The sequence below is a fragment of the Lactuca serriola genome, chromosome 4, assembly GCF_051521515.1.
Source record: "Lactuca serriola cultivar US96UC23 chromosome 4, Lser_US96UC23_V15, whole genome shotgun sequence".
In the NCBI taxonomy this organism is placed as follows: domain Eukaryota; kingdom Viridiplantae; phylum Streptophyta; class Magnoliopsida; order Asterales; family Asteraceae; genus Lactuca; species Lactuca serriola.
In genome coordinates this window covers 120,109,408-120,131,443 of record NC_136411.1, presented here as the reverse complement: position 1 = coordinate 120,131,443, position 22,036 = coordinate 120,109,408, and the positions used below count along the sequence as shown (strand labels likewise).

Sequence of the window (22,036 nt, the reverse complement as noted above, 5' to 3'; positions counted from 1 at the left end):
TTTTGACCAAAATCTTCCTTTTTGATTTACAACTACCAAGAATATGAACTTTTTAGCAGATTAATATCAAACCCAAATGAACAATAAACTGCAGAAAGCTACTCAACAAATAAACAATAGAACCCCTGTTCCTTCAGAAAAACAGAGACTACTACTTACAAACCAATTGCCCACTTGAATCTCCAACTTTCTCTACAACTTCTTGGAACTTATTACCAATAAAGATTGCAAGAAATTAGGAAATTTCAGTTCTTACCAACAAAATTGTGAGCAAAAACACCAAACCCTAATCAAATCAAGAAGAAAAAACCACTTCTTGATCACCTTAAACAAATCCAACTAATCATCTAAAGTCTAAACCAATGTTATCTCAGCAAGCAGCTTCGATCACAATCTAATGTACAACAATCACCACTAAACAAACCATTAATCAATAAATAAATAAACCTGTCATCTCCTGCTCTCATCGTCTTCCTGAGAAGAGCCAACAAGATCATTATACATCTTTATCGACCCTTTTGAGAACTCAATTGACGCCTCAAAAACCCGACAAAATCCCGTTTGGAATCCATTCAATGTGATCCTCTGAGTCTCTTGCATACAAATTTGATGTTTTCCTTTCTCTAATTCCACTTTTGCCCTAAACCCATCTAAAAAATCCTTCCTTTCTTTCAAATAATCTGCCCGATGATCAACCCCAATCTCACATAGTTCAAGATTCGGCTCAAAAACCCTGTTTTCAGTCTTCTGAAAAGCAAGAATCTTGCGATCGAGTTCTTTTGACAAGCTATCAACTTTCCTCTTTTGGTCTTGTTCCTTTCCTTGTTGCGTCCACAAAGAGTGTAAATCTTTTGAGAAGCTTTTCATGGCAAAGTAAACCGATTTATCAGGCAATTTATCCATCAAATTAAACCAATCTTGGCAAATCATGAGCAATCGAGGCCCATTTATTGTTTGAAAAGGTTGAGATGTGTTTCGGCTTTTTGAGTAGAATTCTATTTCAGGTACTATGAACTTTGAAAGCCAACTGTAAAGAGCTCCAACGTATTGTTTTTGTGCAGTGAGATATTCTCTGAAGCATGTCCTCCAGTTTTGAAGCTCAGCCTCCAGCTGTAGGGTTGCAAGACGATGAGTGTTGTTTGAGAATTTTCCATACGTTGGACAAGTGAATAGTTTGACTTCATTCATGATCTTGTTTTGAATTTCATGTGATTCCAACATAACCTTCCACATGTTCATCATGCTGCATCAAATATGAAACGGGTTATCAAAAAGATTGTTTCTTACTTTCTTAAATGATTGAAAAGCTCGTTTCTTTAAGGGTGTACAAGTTTTATTGCATATAGTACAATTGTCCGATGATTTAGCACATCAAATTGTACTAATGCAGAGAACAAAATACAACATGGGTATTAACAAGATCATCGCTTTAACAATGTACCATCTTTATTGCGTCTAGTACAAGTATCAAATGTATGAGTATGTGGAAATTTACTTGTTATTAACTATTAAGTACTTACCCATGTAAAAGTTCAATGATTTGAGGCTGCAATTCTTCATCTCTGAGTTTCTCGATTCTTTCAGAGATTGATTCAGCACTTCGAATTGCAACCAAAATTCGGCTATACAAATCTTTAACTGCAGCTCGTGTTTTGTCTATTGAAACTCCCTCATCCCCCTTCACATCTTGATTCCTCAATTGGCTGCATTTTCTCTCGTATAATTTCCGAGTGTTGTCTCCCGCCTATGAATTATGCAAATGTTTCAATGACTATTAACTAAATGTCTAAAATACCCTTTCAGAAAAAGCTAGCCCTGTTTTTATAGAGGTCAAACATACAGTTTTTCAAATTATATATCCACTCCGATATTGAAAGATCGACCACCAATATTTTCTCTATTTATATTATATGTTAGATGGTTCAATGGGTAACAAATGTTTTCTTGTAATTTGAACAACTCATATCAATTTTGATATTAAAACTTTACGCAGTTTGACCAGAAAAGTCAATCACACAAAGATGATAGGATTATAGCAATTACCTTAACTTCTTCATATAGCTTCTTCTCCCAAGCATAAAGTCTTCCTAATGTTAATGTATGGCTTCCTGAATTCATTCCCCCTCCATCATCAAAGAGATCATTATTGAATTCTGTCCATGTAGAAGCCGTTTTAGAATTTGATGCCACAAGACTCTTACATGTTGTTAATCGATAGGATGTTGATCTGTGTGCGATTGCTTGAATGAGTTTAGTTGAGTTTTCTGCATAAGCATATGACAATAACTATTACAAATATTAAATGAAAGAAAGGTAGAGGAAAAGTAGATTTGTTAAGCTCACACCACATTTTAATTTGTGAATTCCTAAGTTTGACTCTAGAAAGTCAAAAGTATACAGATATTTTTTAAAAGAAAGGGGTAATTCAAGAAACAAGAATAGGATAAGATAAGCATTAAACATGTGAAAGGTAATATTGATGTAGAATAGACTTCTTTTAGTTAAGAAAAAAGGAATGACCTCATCGACTGCATGAGTTATATGTAGGGCTGACAATGGGCAAATAAGTAATTCACACATAAGCAATTACTGCAATTCTCATGGGGCTTAGGAGTACTTTTTAAAGGGTCCACTTTTTTTTTTTTGATCGTTTTTCTTAATTAGCCCCAGCCTCACAAACAAGGTCCCATGAAAATTAAATGCAAAAAGTAGCTAAAACAAATAAAACCTGAAATAATTAAGTACCCTTTTTGGTTTTTACAATAATAAAGGAATAACAAAATTGGTAAAGAAAAAAGCTTAAACAGATGCATGTCCAATGAAACATGCAAAAAAACAATCATAAATAAAAATTTAACATTGACTTTAGATAGTCAAACCAAATACTACTCAAATAAGTACTCAGTAAAGGCTTTTCTTACAGTTATGTAGAGTAATCTTATAAAATTTAAATCATGTCAAAATAAGATAAATTAATGTTCTTTTGAAAATCTTGATTAAAGAAAGAAGTGACATTTTTTGAGGAGAAAAATGGCAAATCAGAAGGAAAGATCTACTCGCATAAGAAGACAAGTGAAGTTATGAAGAAGTAATTTGTACAAATTTGAATGAAAACCAACCAACCAGGTGTGGGTTTATGATGTAAAAAGACGAAAAAGACCCTACCTTTTATTTCCTCTAAGCCAGATTGTGATTGGATCCTGTTAGATTCCAACATCTTGGATACACCTTTTCCAGAATCATAAATCCGTATAAAATAGTCTTCAATATCTTTCAATGCTTCCAACAACTCTCTTCCACTTTCGGGTGTATCAATGACTGTTAAACCCTTTTGAGGTTCACCCTGGCTCACGTTAGCACACTCCACTGTGGACCCTAGAACTTCACCCCCACAACTTTCCTCTTTCTTTTCTTCACCCCTCACCACCTTGTTTTTCACTTCATCCACTCTCTCAACTTCTTCTTCAAGCTCTGGTATCCCTTCTTCTTCCCTAACTACCCTCAAATCATCATCGGAATTACGATTATACCCACTGATGACCTCTGGCCTCATCGTCACAAAAGGGTCAAAGAAATCCCACCCAAACTCCCTCTGTGGTGATGGCATCGATGGAATATTTGAAACTGGAGGAGGCATAGGCATATGCATATGCATCGGCATTTGCATTCCCATATAAAAATACCCACAACTCTCTACTTGTTCTCTTTCTCTCTCTACCTCCCTCTCTCTCTTAAACTTATCTTCTCTCTCTTCGTCTTCTTCGGAAGACGTTGAAGAGGAGGAGCAAGAACATGAACCAGACGCACATGCAGTGGCATCTTTATTCTTTTTGTTGGGTTCTTCAGAAGGGTTTTGTTGAAGAAACAAAGGGTTTGAAACAACCTTGTTTTCTTTAGGAGGAGATGGTGGTGGAAAAGTGATGAGAAATGGCGAAGAAGATGAAGAATGTCTGGCAACAAAAAGTCGTATGGCTGCTGAAACGCCATAGACTGATTGACAGTACCTGAAATGAGCTTCTGCAAGCGCGTACCTTTTCTCTACGGCTAACTTCAAGAAATGCTTTCTCTCTCTACAAATAGACACCACTTCCTCTTCTTCTTCTAACTTTGTAGCAACACACCCCATTATAAATGTAAACCCCCGAAAAAAAAAATTAAAGGAATGGTTTTTAGAAGGAATGAACGAAGGGTTTTACAGATTTTTGGTAGAAAAGTAATGGGTTTGCGTAAAAAAGGTATCTTTCTTTGAGGTTTTCAGAGGGAGTTCAAGAAAGTGTTGATTTTTAAAGGAGGAAACAAACACATTTCGATTTTGAAGATCTGGGTGAGCTTTAGCTAAAAGAAATCTTGTTTGATAAAAACCCAAGAGAAACCCATGTCGCGGTAATCATTTTTCTGAAGAAAAAAGTTGGAGCTTGAGACAAAAATGGAGGTGGGTTGCAGAGAAAGAGAGAAGAGAAATGGTAAAGCTAGGTTTTTTCTGAAAATGGCTTGTCAAACATAAGTGTGTATGAGAGAGAGAGAGAGAGAGAGAGAGAGAGAGAGGGAATGTGTGTGTTATATTTGTTTGAATTAACTCCTTACTCAAAACCCCAAATGCAGAGTAATGATGTTGCATTGACTTGTATATTATTGATTAGAACTTGTACGTACTTCAGTAAGACCTCCATATATACCGAATTGGGACCTGTAATGCTTATATTTTGGCCTCTTTGGCTTAGATTATATAAATAAATCAGAGTAAATTACAGTTTTGGTCCCTGCGATTGGTATTATTCTCAGTTTTAGTTTAAATTTTAGACTTTTGATGCGGGTGGTCCTTATGTTTTTAAATGCATCCGAGTTGATCCTTTTGGTTGCTACCATTAAAAGACCTTGTGTACCCCTCACATCACGGGTTTTCGTCTTTTTACTTAGACAAAACTTCATAAATAGTACATGTGTTATGTAAAATTTAGAGTTTCCGTTCTAAATTTAAAATACCGTATGGATGTTGTGATTTCAAAACTTTTAATAAAAGGTTTTTATTGTTAACTTTGTCAAATTTTATCAGTTAAGTGAATGGTATTTCCGTTATTTCATTATCACAGGGACTATTTATGAGTTTTTTTTATTTAAGAAAGAAAAAAAAAATTAATATACAGTGGGTCCTCTCTCTCTCTCTCTCTCTCTCTCTCTCTCTCTCTCTCTCTCTCTTTATATATATATATATATATATATATATATATATATATATATATATATATATATATATATATATATATATATATATCGTCGCCTCCCATTTGATCACCGCCACAACCGGTTGAGATTGTCTCTCTCCATCTAGCACCACCAAAGCCAATTGATAACCATCACAACGTACCATAATTCATCCTTAAATCTCTCTCTCTCTCACACACACACACACACTTTATGTTCTCTTTTATTTTATAGGTATAAGAATAGATCTAGAAATATTGTCGCCTCTCATTGGGTCACCGCCACAACCAGTTGAGACTGTATATCTCCGTCTAGCACCACCAAAGCCAATCGAGAACCACCACAACGTACCATAATTCATCCTTAATATATATAAATCTCTCTCTCTCTAATATATATATATATATATATATATATATATATATATATATATATATATATATATCCCTCTCTCTCTACGATCTGATTCAGAAACTCACTACTCATCCAGTCTTTTTTTTGTTCACAAAAGTTACCAGGGTTCCGCCTCATCTTCGACCACTACCACAACCCATCCCTGTCACTATGGAAAAGTGATAGTCTGGTGTTGATTTGGCGGTGGAAGCGTAGGCTGTGAGATTGTGATTTGGCGGTAACCGTGGTGGAGGTATGATTCTGAAAGGCTGGTGGTAACGTGGTTTATGAAGGTGGAGATGAAGTAAAATTATGGTGATGGTTATATGGTGGTGAATGAAGGTTGTGTATATAAAGAAACTGATTGTTGGAATGGAGGAATAACATGTTATTGGGATGTAGGGAAGGTAATGGACGGGACAGGTGGTCGGTTATGGAAGTATTGGTTTTTGAGATGATGAATATTATATCTTGGATGGTGTTTTGGTGCAAGGTGGAGGTTGTTGTTATAGGGTTCATGGTGTTTGAAGTTTAGTGGCTATGGGTATATCAATATTGTAACTAAAAGACAAAACTGCAAATTTGGTCCTTATGGTTTCCAAAAATCTTTAGATGGGGTCCAAAACGTTTCCAGCTTGTACAGAAGGTCCGAAATCAAGGTTTTTCTGGATTTTTGGTCCAAAAAATTTGAAATTACCGATTTAACCTTTTAATTTCAGTTTTTTATTTTCTTTTCTTATTTATTTTAATACTTTATGAATCGATCCCAATTGAAGCCACGAAGGAACTGAAGTAGATGAACATGGAGGTAGTCATCTCGAAATGGGAGGCGACTGTGAGGCCTGATGGGCGATCGTCATCTCGAAATGGGAACAGGGTACCTCAGAGGTCGACGAGGCCGAAGAAGGGGAAGGATTGAAGCGGCGGGGAAGTGACATATGAGGATAGTGGCGCTGCTTCTGGGAATCGTTGGGGTGAACGATTCGAGGGTTCGATGTGGATAAAAGGTTACGATGGGAAAGAGACCAAAAAAGGTTTCATCGGTCTTGGTGGTTCAGGGGTGGCAGGCCCATCAAGAAGGGAAGTAGCCGACAATCCTCCTTGGCCTTCTTGAACCTGTCGCCAATCGTAAGGTCTTCGGTGGTTCCCAGCAGTAGCAACACCACCATTGATGGTGGTGGGGTTTTCTTGGTAGTTGAAAGTTATGTGAGCAGGGCTGCTTCGACAGCCTCCCTTGCTCCTCTTTTCTCCTCTTTTTTTTTGTAGTGGTGTCGTGGGAGGCAGCAACAACTCCGGTTGTTGTTGTGTTGTTTTTCTCTTGTGTTCTTGTTTTGTTGTTGACTAGTTTGAAAGGGAATGTGCAAGTGTTTGAGTTGAGGCTTGGTTACCGAAACAAGAAAGGACAGAGGTGGAATGGTGGTAGGGTGGTGACAGTGTAAGTTGGTGTTGGGGGAGGCAGTAACTTCGGTTGTTGTTGTGTTTTCCAGTGAGCATGGCAGAAATGAGAGAGATAAAGGAGGACTTTGAAGGAATTCAACAAAGGATAGATATTTGATCAGGTTTCTCTATGATCTCTTTATACAATTATGAAGCATGATCTCTAGTTGAAAGTTATGTGAACAGGGCTTCTTCGGCAGCCTCCCTTGCTCCTCTTTTCTCCTCTCTTTTTTTTATTTGTGGTGGTGTTGTGGGAGGTAGCAACAACTCCAGTTGTTGTGTTGTTTTTCTCTTGTGTTCTTGTTTTGTTCTTGATTGGTTTGAAAGGGGATGTGTAAGTGTTTGAGTTGAGGCTTGGTCACCGAAACAAGAGGTGGAATGGTGGTAGGGTGGTGACGGTGTAAGGTGGTGTTAGGGGATTCAACAACTTCAGTTGTTGCTGTGTTTTCCAGTAAGCAGGGCAGAAACGAGAGAGAGAGAGAGAGAGAGAGAGAGAGAGAGAAAGGAGGACTTTGAAGGAATTCAACAAAGGATAGATATTTGATTAGGTTTCTCTATGATCTCTTTATACAATTATGAAGCATGATCTCTTTATACAACTGTGAATCAAACATTCATTAGGATTTGTTTATGTGGATAGATATTTGATCAGGCTTCAATTGAGATCGTTACTCCCCATCCTCGAATCAACTACCTCTCGTTTGGTTTATGTGGATTTGTTTTTATTTTCAGGCAAGAAAGAAGCACACAAGTCCAACCATGGAGTTTTATTTTAAGAGAAAGAGAGAGAGAGAGAGAGAGAGAGAGAGAGAGAGAGAGAGAGAGAGGGGGAGGAGGAGGAAGAGACGGAAAGGGGAGGCTCCGGTGGGGTGGGTAGAGAGAGAGAGAGAGATGGGGTAAGCCAACTTAATTCCTTTTTTGCATTAATATTTATAAAATAAAAATATAAAAAAATACAAAAAAGAAATTTAAAAGGCAAAACAGTCAATTCAAGTGTTCCATGGACCAAAACTATAAAAAATTCTTAAGTTTAGGACCAAAAACCCAGAAAAACCTTAACTTTGGATCTTCTGTGGAAGCTGGAAACTTTTTGGATCCCATCCAAAGATTTTTGCAAACCACAAGGACCAAATTTGTAGTTTTGTCAAACTAAAATGACATCTATTGATTTTTTCTGCCTACCAAATGTTCGATGTAATGCCCCTGTCAGAAAATAGGTATGTGATGGTTGTTGGGGAAGCATTATTGAAGGTCATCCTAAACGCTTGGTTTTACTCGTATGGTGGTGACCTATTGAACTGGGAAAATCCATCGGTGGGTATTTTGAAGTGTGTATTTGTTGGGTTTTGAGCATTCTAACACTCCTATGGTGTACATGCAACCCTATAAACCTTGGATCTATGTTTTATCTAAAATACATGCAAATTTGATTTCCAAGGTTTACAACCTAACTAGCATGTTATGTGGTACTTGTAATATAAAACTTTAAGTAGAACAACATACCTTTTATTGTGGTTGATTGCTTGGAGTTTTAGAGCCTAGCACCAATAGTGTGGATGCCTCAAATGGTGTCACAAATCACCCAAAACAACTTGGAAATACTTAAGAGAATATGATGCTTGCTAAAATCGGCCCACCCTTGTTTCTCACACACACTAGTGCCAATTCTAGAACCAATGATATCTTATACTATGGAGGATTAGGGTTACACCCTAATACCCATGACTCTTCATTTACCTAGGATCCATGGGTTAAAAGCTCCATGGACTTCCATATACTCTTAGCCCATTCCATATATATATATATATATATATATATATATATATATATATATATATATATATATATATATATATATATGTAAGATTCCATATTTAATTAGCTTCTTTTGATCATTAAATTAATTTCAAAAATAAATTCTTGATCAACACTAATTAAATAATATGAGTTCATATTGATATTTTATAACTTATAATATATTAATAGATCATCAACATCTTATTCTCAAAAATATATCCATACAAATTGTTAGGTGAAGTGCAACCCAAATGGACCATGCCGGTCGGGTTAAGTTCATACCAAATATAGTTACGGACTTAGACACCTTATCCAACAGTCTCCCACTTGGATAAGTCTGATAACTATAGTTGCAAGTACAACTTCAGGAACCTACCAATAATCATAACTCTTTAAAACTCTGTTGAACTATGAAGCACCATTTTAGATAAGTAATCATATAATCCTCTGTTCTCAAGATATCAGCCAAACAAATACATGGAACAATGTCGTACTTATTGTCTAGCGGTTGTTTCTCAATCCATGCTTTGTTTGACATAGAACTAAATTGAACACATCAATTAGGTTCTGATCGGGCCCAACACATAAGTTAAAACCAAATCATCTAGGGGACCAAATATCGCTTCTATTGCTAGAAGGAATAGATAAACTTTGACTCATATGCTTGTACTAACTACTAGTTGAATTATGCACAAAAGCACGTTTTATGACATCAAGTTACTGATGCGATTTCGTACAATCAATGGATAACCAACTGATAGTCAACAACTCACATCTCTAGGTTTGAAGATATATATGATATTACCGTCTCACGATCATTCAAGATAAATTCCATGAAGTTATACAAGTAAGCGTGGGTTTAATCAAATACTCAGAACTTATGAGCATTCATGAATGTTGTAGCAACCATTGTATTGTCTAATGCACCTTAGACAAATCTTACAAGCCAAATTCATGACAGTCTTAATTCAATACCTACTTCCAACGTATGACCGACTGTGGAGAGTGTTGAATAAAATAATTATTCTGGAAGTGAAAACATGCAAAGTTGAAACAATAGTAAATGATTAACATAAGATAGCAACACTTCACTTATAAATAAACAACAACTTTTATTTAGTCATCAAATGTCAATTACATTTTACAAGTTTCAGAAATAGCTATCTAATTATTAAAAATAATATCGTCTCTCAGCCCGATGCTTCTCGCATGCTGCAAATGCCTAACCCTAGTCAGTCCCTTCGTGAGGGGATCTGATGGGTTCTCTTCTGACGATACCCTCTTTGCCACAAGGAGTCCTTCTTCTTTCTTGTGTCTTATGAAGTGATATTTTTTGTCAATGTGTATGGATCTACCATGATCTCTTGGCTCCTTGGCTAAGGCAACCGCACTATTGCTGTCACAGAAAATCTCCATAGGCTCATGTATAGCTGGTACAACTCCAAGGTCTCCAATGAAGTTTTTCAGCCATATCGCATCCTTTGTCGCTTCACTTGCTGATATGGGCTCTGATTCACAAGTAGAATTAGCTACTATCTCCTGCTTGGAACTTTTCCAAGTAATTGCTCCTCCATTCAGGGTAAAGACCCAGCCTAACTGAGAGCGGAAATTATCCCTATCATTCTGAAAGCTAGCATCACTATACCCTACTACTCTCAAGTCATCACTCCCACCGAGAGTAAGAACCCAGTCCTTAGTCCTTCGCAGGTACTTGAGAATATTCTTTACTGTAGTTCAGTGAGCCTTGCCAGGGTTTCCCTGATATTTGTTGACCATGCTCAAGGCAAAGGCCACATCAAGGCGAGTACAAGTCATAGCATACATGATCGAGCCAACAACGGAAGCATATGGTAATCGACTCATCTCAGCTATCTCAACCTCTGTACTCGAACTTTGAGTTTTACTCAGTCTGGCATTGTGTTGGATCGGTAACTCCCCTTTCTTGGAATTCTCCATGTTGAACTTCTTCAACACTTTATCCAAGTAGGTACTCCGACTGAGTCCAATTAGTCTTTTACTCATGTCTCTTAGTACCATTATCCCTAGGATATAGGCGGCTTCTCCAAGGTCCTTCATAGCGAAACACTTCCCAAGCCAGGACTTAACCTCCTGAAAAGTTGGGATGTCATTTCCTATGAGTAGTATGTCATCCACATACAGTACCAAAAAGCTAACTATACTCCCACTAGCCCTAACATATACACAAGACTCATCCTCGCGCCTCAAAAAGCCAAACTCTTTGACTTTCTCATCAAAGCAAAGATTCCATCTACGAGTGCTTGTTTCAATCCATAAATGGATTTTTCAAGCTTACACACTCTATTAGGGTACTTTGCATCGACAAAACCCTCTGGCTGATTCATGTAAACATCCTCAACCAACTTTCCATTAAGGAAAGAGGTTTTGACATCCATTTGCCATATTTCATAATCATGAAATGCAACTATGGCTAGCAGAACTCTAATAGACTTAATGTTCGCTACTGGTGAGAAGGTCGCATCATAGTTAACTCCCGGAGTTTGAGTAAAGCCCTTCGCAAACAGTCGCGCTTTGTAAGTGTGTACCTTCCCATCCATGTCGGTCTTCTTCTTGAAGATCCATTTGCACCCAACTGTCTTACGACCCAGTACATTTTCAACCAAGTTCCAAACTTAATTGTCATACATGGACTAAATCTCGCTGTCCATAGCCTCCTTCCATTTAGCAGACTCGGGGCCTGCCATGGCTTCCCTGTAATTATTAGGTTCATCCAAATCTATCAGTGTATTGTCACTGATAAATGTATCACCTTCAGTAGTGATGTGATAACCATAATAAAAATCACGTGTGTTCCTAACTCTAGTGGAACGCCTCGGAGGTACGGACTCATCTATCGGCTCAACAGGAGTTTCCTTCTCAGGTTGGTCACTAGTGTTTGAGGTTCCTTCACCACTTAACTCTTGAATCTCTTCAAGGTCAATTTGCCTCCCACTGTCTCCTTGGCTTATAAATTCTCTCTCACGAAAGACTCCTCTTCTTGCCACAAAGACCACATTCTCACTAGGTCTGTAGAAGAGGTAACCAAAGGATTTTTGTGGGTGGCCGATGAAAATACACCTCTTACTTCGAGGTTCGAGCTTGTCATGAGACTCGCGCCTCACAAAAGCCTCACAACCCCAAATCTTGATGTGGTCTAGATTGGGAACTTTCCAAATCCACATCTCCTGAGGTGTTTTGGCAACCATTTTGGTAAGGACTAGATTAAGGATATGGGCGGCAGTCTCTAAGGCATACCCCCAGAATGAGATTGGTAACGAAGCTCGACTCATCATGGAACGAACCATATACAACAAGGTTCGATTGCGCCTCTCAACCACACCATTCAGCTGTGGTGTCCTAGGAGATGTCAATTGTGAGACGATCCCACATTCCTTAAGATAGTCAAGGAACTCAATACTAAGATACTCTCCTCCCCGATCGGATCAGAGCATCTTGATGTTCCTGCCCAGTTGATTCTCCACTTCCTGCTTAAACTCTTTGAATTTTTCAAAGATTTCTGACTTATGCTTGATTAAGTAGATATATCCATATCTATTGTAATCATCAGTAAAAGTCACATAATAACGATATCTCTTGTGGCGATTTTGAAGGGTCCACACACATCTGTGTGTATGAGGTCCAACAAACCTTCACCCCTCTCACAAGAACCAGTGAAGGGTGACTTTGTCATTTTTCCAAGCAAACAAGAATCGTAACTATCATCTGATTTTAGGTCAAATGATTCCAAAACTCCAGCCTTTTGGAGTTGACCTCTGCGCTTCTTGTTGACATGTCCAAGACGACAATGCCACAAGGATGCTTTATCCAAGGTAATCGAAGAATCAATATGAAATACATTATTTTCTAAGTTGTCTACAATCGACACAGTTTCATATACACCATCAAGGTAATTCTCTAAAATAAAACACATCATTATAAAAAGCATCAATAACACCAATTTTATTATCAAATGAAAATGTGAATCCTTGCTTGTACAAACTATGAAAGGAAATAATATTTCTCGCCATTTCTGACGAGTAACAACATTTATTCAAATCTAAAGTTAACCCATTATTAAGCAATAAAGAATAAACTCCAATCTTGGTCATAGGTGATGCTTTCCTATTGCCCATGATTAAGTTTATCTTCCCGTGCTCCACTTCTTCACTACTTCTTTGGCCCTGCAAATCAGTACAAATGTAAATACCACAACCTGTATCAAGCACCCAAGAGTTAGTATGGAATGAGTTTGTAGACAATATGGTATAAATACCTACATGGGTGGGTTTAACTTTCCCATCCTTTACATCCTGCAAGTACTTAGGGCAGATTCGCTTCTAGTGCCCCTTTTCGTGGCAGTAGAAGCATTGTACTTCCTTTGGGTTTTAAGAAGGAGGAATGGGACATTTTTTGGTCCCACCTGAAGAGGAGCCATTAAGAGACTTTCCCTTAGTACCCTTCGAAGGGGTCTTCCTCTTCTTCCCCTTTCCCTGCCTAATTGCCAGAACAGGGGCTGTTGTAGGAGCAGGAGTAGAAGTAACAACCGATTTACCTTTAAGGCCACTTTCAGCGGTCCTTAAAAGTCCCTGAAGTTTATTGAGTGTAACTTCCTCCTTGTTTATGATAAGTCATACGAAACTGATCATAACTTGGAGGTAAGGAATGGAGAATGATATCAATCGCCATGTCCTCAGGGAAGTCCACATTAAGTTTCAGCAACCGATCCACAAACCTTTGCATTTTCTGCAAGTGATCGGTGATGGTTTCACCATCCTTCATCCTAGCTGTTATTATGGAGGAGATGATTTCATACCTCTCTTGATGCGCGCTCTAATGGTACCTATCCATCAGATCCAGGTGCATCTCATAGGGGTATAAATCTTCATAGGATTTCTGGAGTTCGGGAGTCATAGTAGCCAACATAATGCATGACACCTTAGTAGCATCCCTCTCATGTGCAACATACTCCGCAATCTCCTCAGGAGTAGCAATGGACTCATTGATAACCTTAAGCTCCCTGTCAAGGACATATTCCTTGTCCTCATAGCAGGTAATCATTTTGATGTTCCTAATCCATTCATTGAAATTAGAACCATCAAAAGTGACCTTCCCACATAAGTTTATGAGGGAAAAGGAACTTGTAGCGTTTGAGCCAACAGCAGTGTTGGAAGACATCTGAAAGAAAAGAAAGACAAGTTTTAATTAGATAAGAAGTCCTTAATAAGTCACCCAATTGAAATATTAAGTCTAGGATCCTACAAACTATTTCATAACTTGGAAGAGGAATGCTGTAATCCAAGCTATAAAACACCCAAATGAAATATTAAGGCTAGGATCCTACAAACTATTTCATAACTTGGAAGAGGGATGTCGTAATCCAAGCTATAAAATATTTGAAGGTAGGTAAATGACGATTTACCAATTTCCACCATTATAAACAAAATAAATTATTAAGTTTTAATTGGATTTGAAACTCCTAGATCTTTTGAGATACATTGTACTTTCAATGGAATGTTTAAATCTCGATTGTACCCTCTCAAGTTTGTGACTGGGATGCCGAGGATCACAAACAAGGTGTGAATAACCATGCAAATTGACTTGTTACCCTTAATTTTATCACCCAATCAATGTGCCGGTTAACCACACACGCTCCACCGATCTATGATAAAACTTAAGTCACCTTTTGCCACTCTTACTAGTCCTTGTTAGTGTGTCGGTTAACCACACACGCTCCACTAACGACTTGGTAAGTTACAAAGTGTAAATTCATGGGTTAGCACCTATTTCACATTTTCCTAAAGTAACTAAGATTGGGAATTAATAAAGGTTTAGTTACTTTATAATTTCATTATACTTTTAATGAGGATTAAAGTCCTATCCTACCTGTTCGACTAACGACCCTCCACCATTAAAGGAAGCGGTGGGTGAGAGTGGACACCCATTAAACCTCCATTTTATAAGTAGTAACCTTATACCCCCTTTATAAACTGGCTTCGTGAATGAGGCCTACTAACAGTAAGACTGACTTATTCTTATACATATATATAATAATTAAACTTATAATATTATAGAAGTATAAGGGTTGAATTTTAAACTATAAAATTCTAAGGTTCAATTTGGAATTAAAGTATTAATGTGTGAGACTTTACAAATTCCAAACTTGAGGGAAAATTTTGAAACTATTCAAGACTTTTCAATTAACTTCATAACTTATGAGTTAATGGTTTATTAAAATGAGTGACTTTTCATTTTATGTAACCTATGTGTTTTTATATGGACTTTAAAAAAGAGACTTTTGGTAATCCATAACTTGAGGACAAATTATGGATTCCATTAAAACACATAATTGATCAAGAATTAATCATTAAACATTTCAGCAAATAATCCCTATGATCTAACAATAACTCATAACAACATGAACATTCATATCGAAATTTCAAGAATCATATTAACACATATAAAATATGGAATTTTGATATTACCCTTTGTAAATGGATTAGCATAAACATTACACCATTTAAAAAAAGTTTTAAAACACCAAAACAGTTTAGGGCAATGTTTCTAGTCCATTTCCAGCAGAGAAACTCGAAAAACTACAATTAAGGGCTCCTACTCGTCGAGTGCAAGAACCTACTCGACGAGTAGGATGAATTATCACATGGACTCGTCGAGTCCCCCCATGGACTCGACGAGTTCATGCAGTAGATAGTAGATTTTTGAGATTTTTTTAACAAGTTGCATCAAGTATCAAGAAAACAACCCTAGGCTCTGATACCACTGTTGGGTTTTGAGCATTCTAACACTCCTATGGTGTACATGCAACCCTAGAAACCTTGGATCTATGTTTTCTCTAAAATACGTGCAAATTTGAATTCCAAGGTTTACAACCTAACTAGCATGTTAATAGGTACTTGTAAATACTTGGAAATACTTGAGAGAATATGATGCTTGCTAAAATCGGCCCACCCTTGTTTCTCACACACACTAGTGCCAATTCTAGAACCAAGGACCTCTTTATATACTATGGAGGATTAGGGTTACACCCTAATACCCATGACTCTTCATTTACCTAGGATCCATGGGTTAAAAGCTCCATAGACTTCCATATACTCTTAGCCCGTCCTAAATAAATCTTAGCCCATTCCGTATATATGTAAGAGTCTATATTTAATTAGCTTCTTTTAATCATTTTATTAATTCCAAAAATCAATTCTTGATCAACACTAATTAAATAATATGATTTCATATTAATATATTATAACTTATAATATATTAATAGATCATAAACATCTTATTCTCAAAAATATATCCATATAAATAGTTAGGTGAAGTGCAACCCAAATGGACATGCCGGGTCGGGTCAAGTTCATACCAAGTATAGTTACAGACTTAGACACCTTATCCAACAATATTTTGGTTTAATGTTTCTTGATCGTTTGATTTGGGATTATTGATTTCTCGGTGAGAAGAAAGGAATGGATCAAACAAATTTTGTTCTTCAGGTTTCCTTTGCAGGTTTTTTCTTTTTAATCTGTTTCTCAATAAATGAGGGGGTATTGACAGGTATATAGGGAGAAATAAGGCATATACCATCGTAAGGAGGTGATCGATGGATTTTAAGGGTGAAGTACTTACCAGCAAGAAGGTCAACGATGAAGGTGGTTAAGGTTTACCGGCTGGAATAGTATGACAGAACGACTGAGAAAATAGGATGGAGTCGATTGTCAAAGAATAGGGGTGGGTCTGTTGGCACAATGTATCTCACGATTTTATAAAAAACAAGAAGTGTTCTCGATCTGGTTTATCAGAGTTTGTGTGTGTGTGTGTTGTTGTTGAGAGAAAGAGATAGAGATGTGTGTGTATGTGTCTGTGTTTATAGATAGAGAGAGAAAGAAAGAGAGGGGATGGAAGGAGGGTGGGTGGGACCCTTTATTATATAATATATTTTCTTTTTGCTTTTGTTTTAAATAAGTCAAAACCTCATAAATGGTAATTGGGGTAGTGAAATGATGAAAATACTCTTCATTTAATTGTAGAAAGTTGACGAAGTTAGGCATAAGGACCAAACATTAAAATTTTTGAAACCACAGGGACCACCTGTGAGGTCTTTTAAACTTAGGGACTAAACTTTAGATTTCGAGATACCATATGGACCATTTATAAAGTTTTGTCTTTTACTTATCCCTTTCTACTTTCAACATCTATATTAAACTTGCTAGATTAAAAACATATTTCCCTTTTACATTATCTTCTACAGTTATGAAGCTACAATTGATCAGTCAAAGAAACATTAAATGGTCATGTGGAAGCAAGAAGATCATCATCACACCATAGACTAACCTCAACCCAAATGAGAGATTCTAAAGTTGTTCTATGTTTGGCTCGAAGTACAACTTTATTGGATGGATTGACCTGCCAATATACAGTATGTCGATAGACATTATTCTAGGTTTGCTAAGCTTGAAGAACAGACTTAAAGACTCACTAAAAGTTGTAAGGTATATAATATCATGTTTTATGTTAGTTGGGTTTTTTCATTATTATTTTCTTTAGTAATTTTTACTAATGTATTGGTTTTTAGACGTACTTTTTTCAAGTAAAAGCGATTTTTTTTTGTCGTGTTTGGTAGTTAAGTGATGATAAAAGTGAATTTTTTTGTTTACTTACTGAAATGGCTAATTTAAAACCATGGAGAATATTTTATAATGTAATGGTCAAATGGATTCAGATATGATTACTGAATTTTAGCCAAATAAAATTGTAAAATTTTATCCACTTATTGTCAAAAGAATTTTGTGGAGACGAAATGGTGAGATTATTACACATAGTAACCCTTAACAAGTGTTTAAACCATTCAAAAATACAATGCAACCGTTAAATGATCATAAAAGTTACAAATACTATTTTTAAGATAATGTAATCATGTTAGACAAAAAAACATATTTCAATGTCATTCCAAGAATTATGTGGATACTTGAATTTATATGATTGCAATATAATTTCAAACACAATACCAATTCAACAAACTTGTAGCAACATAATACCATATGATGAAAAAAAACATATGGCACCCATAAAACATAAATCAAATCAAGAAAAAAAAAATATAGTTTACCAAATAGAACATAAGCAACAACTAACAATTCCAAATTTCATACGATGAGCATTCAACAAAAAATGGACAATTGTTTCTTTACGAAAATGACTTGGTATGAGGGGAACATGAGGCCCTTTAATTGTAAGGGATTGAAGATAACAACAAAAGAGAGCAACGATGATGCATTTATAAATCATAAGGATCATTCATATCAAAGTCTTTTTAAGTATCCGACCAATAAAAGTTATAGCTAATAGAGGCATTGTTACTAGTACATTAAGAATATTGTCGAACACCACCATATATGTCATCGAACAACAATACAAATTCATGTTCTAGTTCTCCTTAATTGTTAAGGATCACTGAATTACCGCTCCGTGGGCTATTACTATTGGGATAAACGAATACTTGTATGCCTCTATCAATGTAGTAACCATCTTTCTCTAATCTGAATGTGAAAGCGGAGTAGCTCGCCGAATCCAAAGTGTCTAGGGACTCCTTGTAACGGGTCGCGACATTCTCATCCGCGATTACTACGTCATCCCCGGGGACGGCGTAGTTGGTAAACACCCTTCCCGGGTACACAAGTTCTGCACACCACCAAATAATTAGGTGGCGGGACAACACGAAAAGAGGCCATGCACCAAGATAGCCTAACGGGTACCCACTCATACTGACAGTAGATCCCGGGGTCGTCACCCACGGGGCATTAAATTCACCACCAGACAAGATAACAAGAAACTAACCGCTTCGGATAAATCGTAGTCGAATAACTTGGATACAACCCTCTCAAGAAACACGATCGGCCACCTATCGGTGGCAGACCACGGATCAAACGAGAAGCAGACTCGCGAACCAACAAGCAAGTCACTAGTCAACTAGCATGGTAACTACGTCCATACAGCTGGCCCCAGATGTACCCTCACAATAGGGGAACTGGGTAACCAAGTCGCGATCCGAATGAATGGTAGTTCGTTGGGCCTGTCTTTTGCTCCCAGAGGTGCTGGTTAGAATCCAGTTCGTGACAACCACAAAGCCTTTGATCGCCCTTGCCTCTATGGGATTACTACCTTATATAAAAAAAATAGAAAGCACCAAAGGTAAGCAGTTCCCAGTCGAAAGATAAAATTATTCTTAGCAGTTAAACAAGCGAATGAAATTTTTTCCCCCTATTGGTTGACTAGGCTTCCCCAATGTCATCATCGACCCGCTCCTGCACCATCTCATCCTTAGTGAATAAAAAAGGGTGCTATTTTTTATATTGAAGTACATGTTGTTTTTGTTATGTTTTGTAAAATAGTTAATATTTTTTACTATTATTGTTACCCCTGTTGCATTTGTAATTGTGCATATAAAAAGATTTGTTGAAAGTATATACTCAATATCAAACTTATCATCATCATTTGTTCTTTAAAAGTAATTTATTTTATTTAAGGGTAAGAATTATAAGTTCTTGAATGTAGTGGGTGTTAGTTGTTTTCATATGCAGGTTAATAGAAACATGCGGGTCATGGGTACCTGACAGGTGTCCAACCATATTCGTTGACCCGAGTATATATTGTACTCGAGAGTTGCAAATGATTTATTCGTTTATTCCTTCACTTACAGATTATGTGTGTTTCCTCTCACTTCATGGTATTCTTATACACAGTTAGGGTTTGTTCAGTTTAGGGTTTCTTAATGATCTTTATACTCCATTTATGTTCTTGTGCATCTTATATACCTTCTGAGTGTGAGAGAATCTATAGTGAGGTTTCAGTTGTATATTGTTGATGTAAACCATCTCATTCATAAATAAATAAATTAATGATGTTGGGAATGTGTTGTATCTGTCTCGTTTATACTTTCTAACATGGAATTAGAGCCACTGGAGATTCCGGTTGGTTGTTGGTGACGTTTGTCAACGATCAATGATGATTTATCAGGTTTTTCTCTTTTTTTTCTTGTTCTTCCACAAATTTTCTTCTATTTTATGCTATTTGGTTGTGTAACCTTGTAGACCTGACACCAATTGTGTCAGTTATAGGGTTTCCTTCTTGTGGTTGTTATCGCTTCTTGTAACCTTGTAGATTTGACATCGATGGTGTTCGATTTAGGGTTACTTGTGTTCTTTTCTTTTATCAGTTACTTTTGTGTGAATTCGGTTATTGCGAGTCTTTCGTTTACTCTTGCAGTTATGGTGGATCGTTTCTCTGGTCATGAAGGATCTGTGGTGTTGGAAAATCTCCTCAGAGATGATGTTGATTCTCTGCTCTATGTCTCCTCACCCAATCTCAAATTTAGGGTTGATTAATTCTTTTTAGAGAACAGATCTTCGATCTATTATAACTCTAATACGAAACGAACTCTAGGAGAGGTGAGCGGTTATATGGATCTTGAAGTTGCACTGGACCTTTGTGACGCTTTGTCGTTCTCTTATATCTTCTTTATTAGTTGTAGTTCTAAGAGATCCTTGTGTCTTGAGTACACCAGTTATTTTTTGTCCTTATTTTCTCTTTTATTTCATTGTGCTTTTTTCATGTGTGTTTTTCGACTTTGTATTAGAAACGTGGTGACCATCTAGACTTTAAGGTAAATACAATTGTTTGTGTTTTTCTTATTGTGTTTGCTTATCTGTTTGCTTATTTGTGTATAATTTGTTTCTATGGTTGGTCCTAATACTCCTCTTGAGGGAAGTGGAAAGGATGACTCGAATCCAATTAACTTCGATGATACCATTTACATTCATCCCTCAGATAATGCAACAACCACCATTGTCACTTTAAGACTTACTGGTAATGAGAACTTCCGTTTGTGGAGAAGTTGTGACAACTGGAAAATTCTAGAACAAGCAAGGTCTAAATTTTAACCGTGTACAAGTGAATTCACAACGTAAATTGATGCAATAGAAATTTGAAAGCCAAGTGGGCATGTTTATATAAGTTAATATGTTTAGATATGTTAAAAACCATGATGTAGTAAACTTTCCCAAGTCAACAAGTCAACAATGAATTAAATGAGTCAAAGGTCAAAAGAGTCAAACCACAAAGAACATGGGATTTCGGTTGGCACTAGACCAAAATCACATGTGATTTCGGTTGGACCAAGACCGAAATCGCCATGTTGATTTTGGTTTGAGCCAAGACCGAAATCACAAGTGATTTCGGTTGGTGTTGGCCGAAATCACCTTTTATTTGGTTAATGCTTGGCCGAAATCTTCCCAAATATCTAGATAACGTGCAACTTGATTGGTGGATTATTTCCCCAAGAAGATAATTACACATATCAAGGCAAATGTCACTTCACCTTATCCTCCTATTTACCCTATATAATCACGTTTAGAGCCCCTTCAAAACACTTCTCAGTTAAAACATCTTCACCACAATTCTCTTAAAGAAGCACCTTCAACATTGATATATTAATCCCATGTAACACATTCAAATCTTCCAGGAAGTTAATACCACAAGTTGATTCCTTAGGAATTGTTGTAAGTATCTTCTTGTTAATATAGTGTTCAATGCTCTTTAATATTAGTTTCATCTAATTTACACATGTCATTATGTGTTTAAAACCATTAGGATACGACTATCTTTATGTATTCAAACTCGAAGATCATCGTTTTTACCTTGTTATCTTGCCAAGAACACACTCGAGGTGAGTTCATACCCCAACATTTTTCAAGAATTTTTTTTGTTTTGGGGAGGAGGGGGGAGGAATACAAGTAACACACAAGAAAATTTATGTTAGAATGCAAAATTTAAAATACGTTTATTTACTATTCTTACAAAAAGTGTTAAATACGTGAAACAACTTTACTAACAACCTCATATATTTTTACATATAATGTTTTGATAAAAACGTAAAGATATGAAAAACGAGTGCAAAATACACCACATTATTCTTATATATATATATATATATATATATATATATATATATATATATATATATATATATATAGAGTACAAAACATTTGCTACATTAAACTATATAAATATAGTTTACGAAATTTTACCGCCTTTGTAACCCGTTGAGCTAAGGGTGTAATTATATAAAGTACATATATAACTGTTTTACGCCATACCTTAATTATCCTGGAAAAAGGGGATAATT

The 22,036-nt window shown here is 36.5% G+C and overlaps 1 protein-coding gene across 1 annotated transcript; it reads right to left on the bottom strand.

Annotated features, from left to right (window-relative positions):
• Window positions 1–77: 77 nt before the first annotated feature.
• LOC145102424 (protein ALTERED PHOSPHATE STARVATION RESPONSE 1-like) lies at window positions 78–4,666 on the bottom strand. Its single transcript, XM_079039819.1, has 4 exons — window positions 3,166–4,666; window positions 2,044–2,264; window positions 1,521–1,744; window positions 78–1,243 (listed from the first exon to the last, which is right to left on the bottom strand). The coding sequence occupies exons 1-4, from the start codon at window positions 4,124–4,126 to the stop codon at window positions 451–453; spliced, it is 2,199 nt and encodes a 732-aa protein (XP_078895945.1). The 5' UTR covers window positions 4,127–4,666; the 3' UTR covers window positions 78–450.
• Between the last annotated feature and the right edge of the window lie 17,370 nt (window positions 4,667–22,036).

Coding starts and splice junctions, on each gene's coding strand:
- LOC145102424 (XM_079039819.1), bottom strand. CDS start 4,126: ATGGGGTGTGTTGCTACAAAGTTAGAAGAAGAAGAGGAAGTGGTGTCT. Junction 2,265..3,165: donor TGGCTTAGAGGAAATAAAAG/GTAGGGTCTTTT, acceptor ATGCTTATGCAG/AAAACTCAACTAAACTCATT. Junction 1,745..2,043: donor AGCTATATGAAGAAGTTAAG/GTAATTGCTATA, acceptor CATAATTCATAG/GCGGGAGACAACACTCGGAA.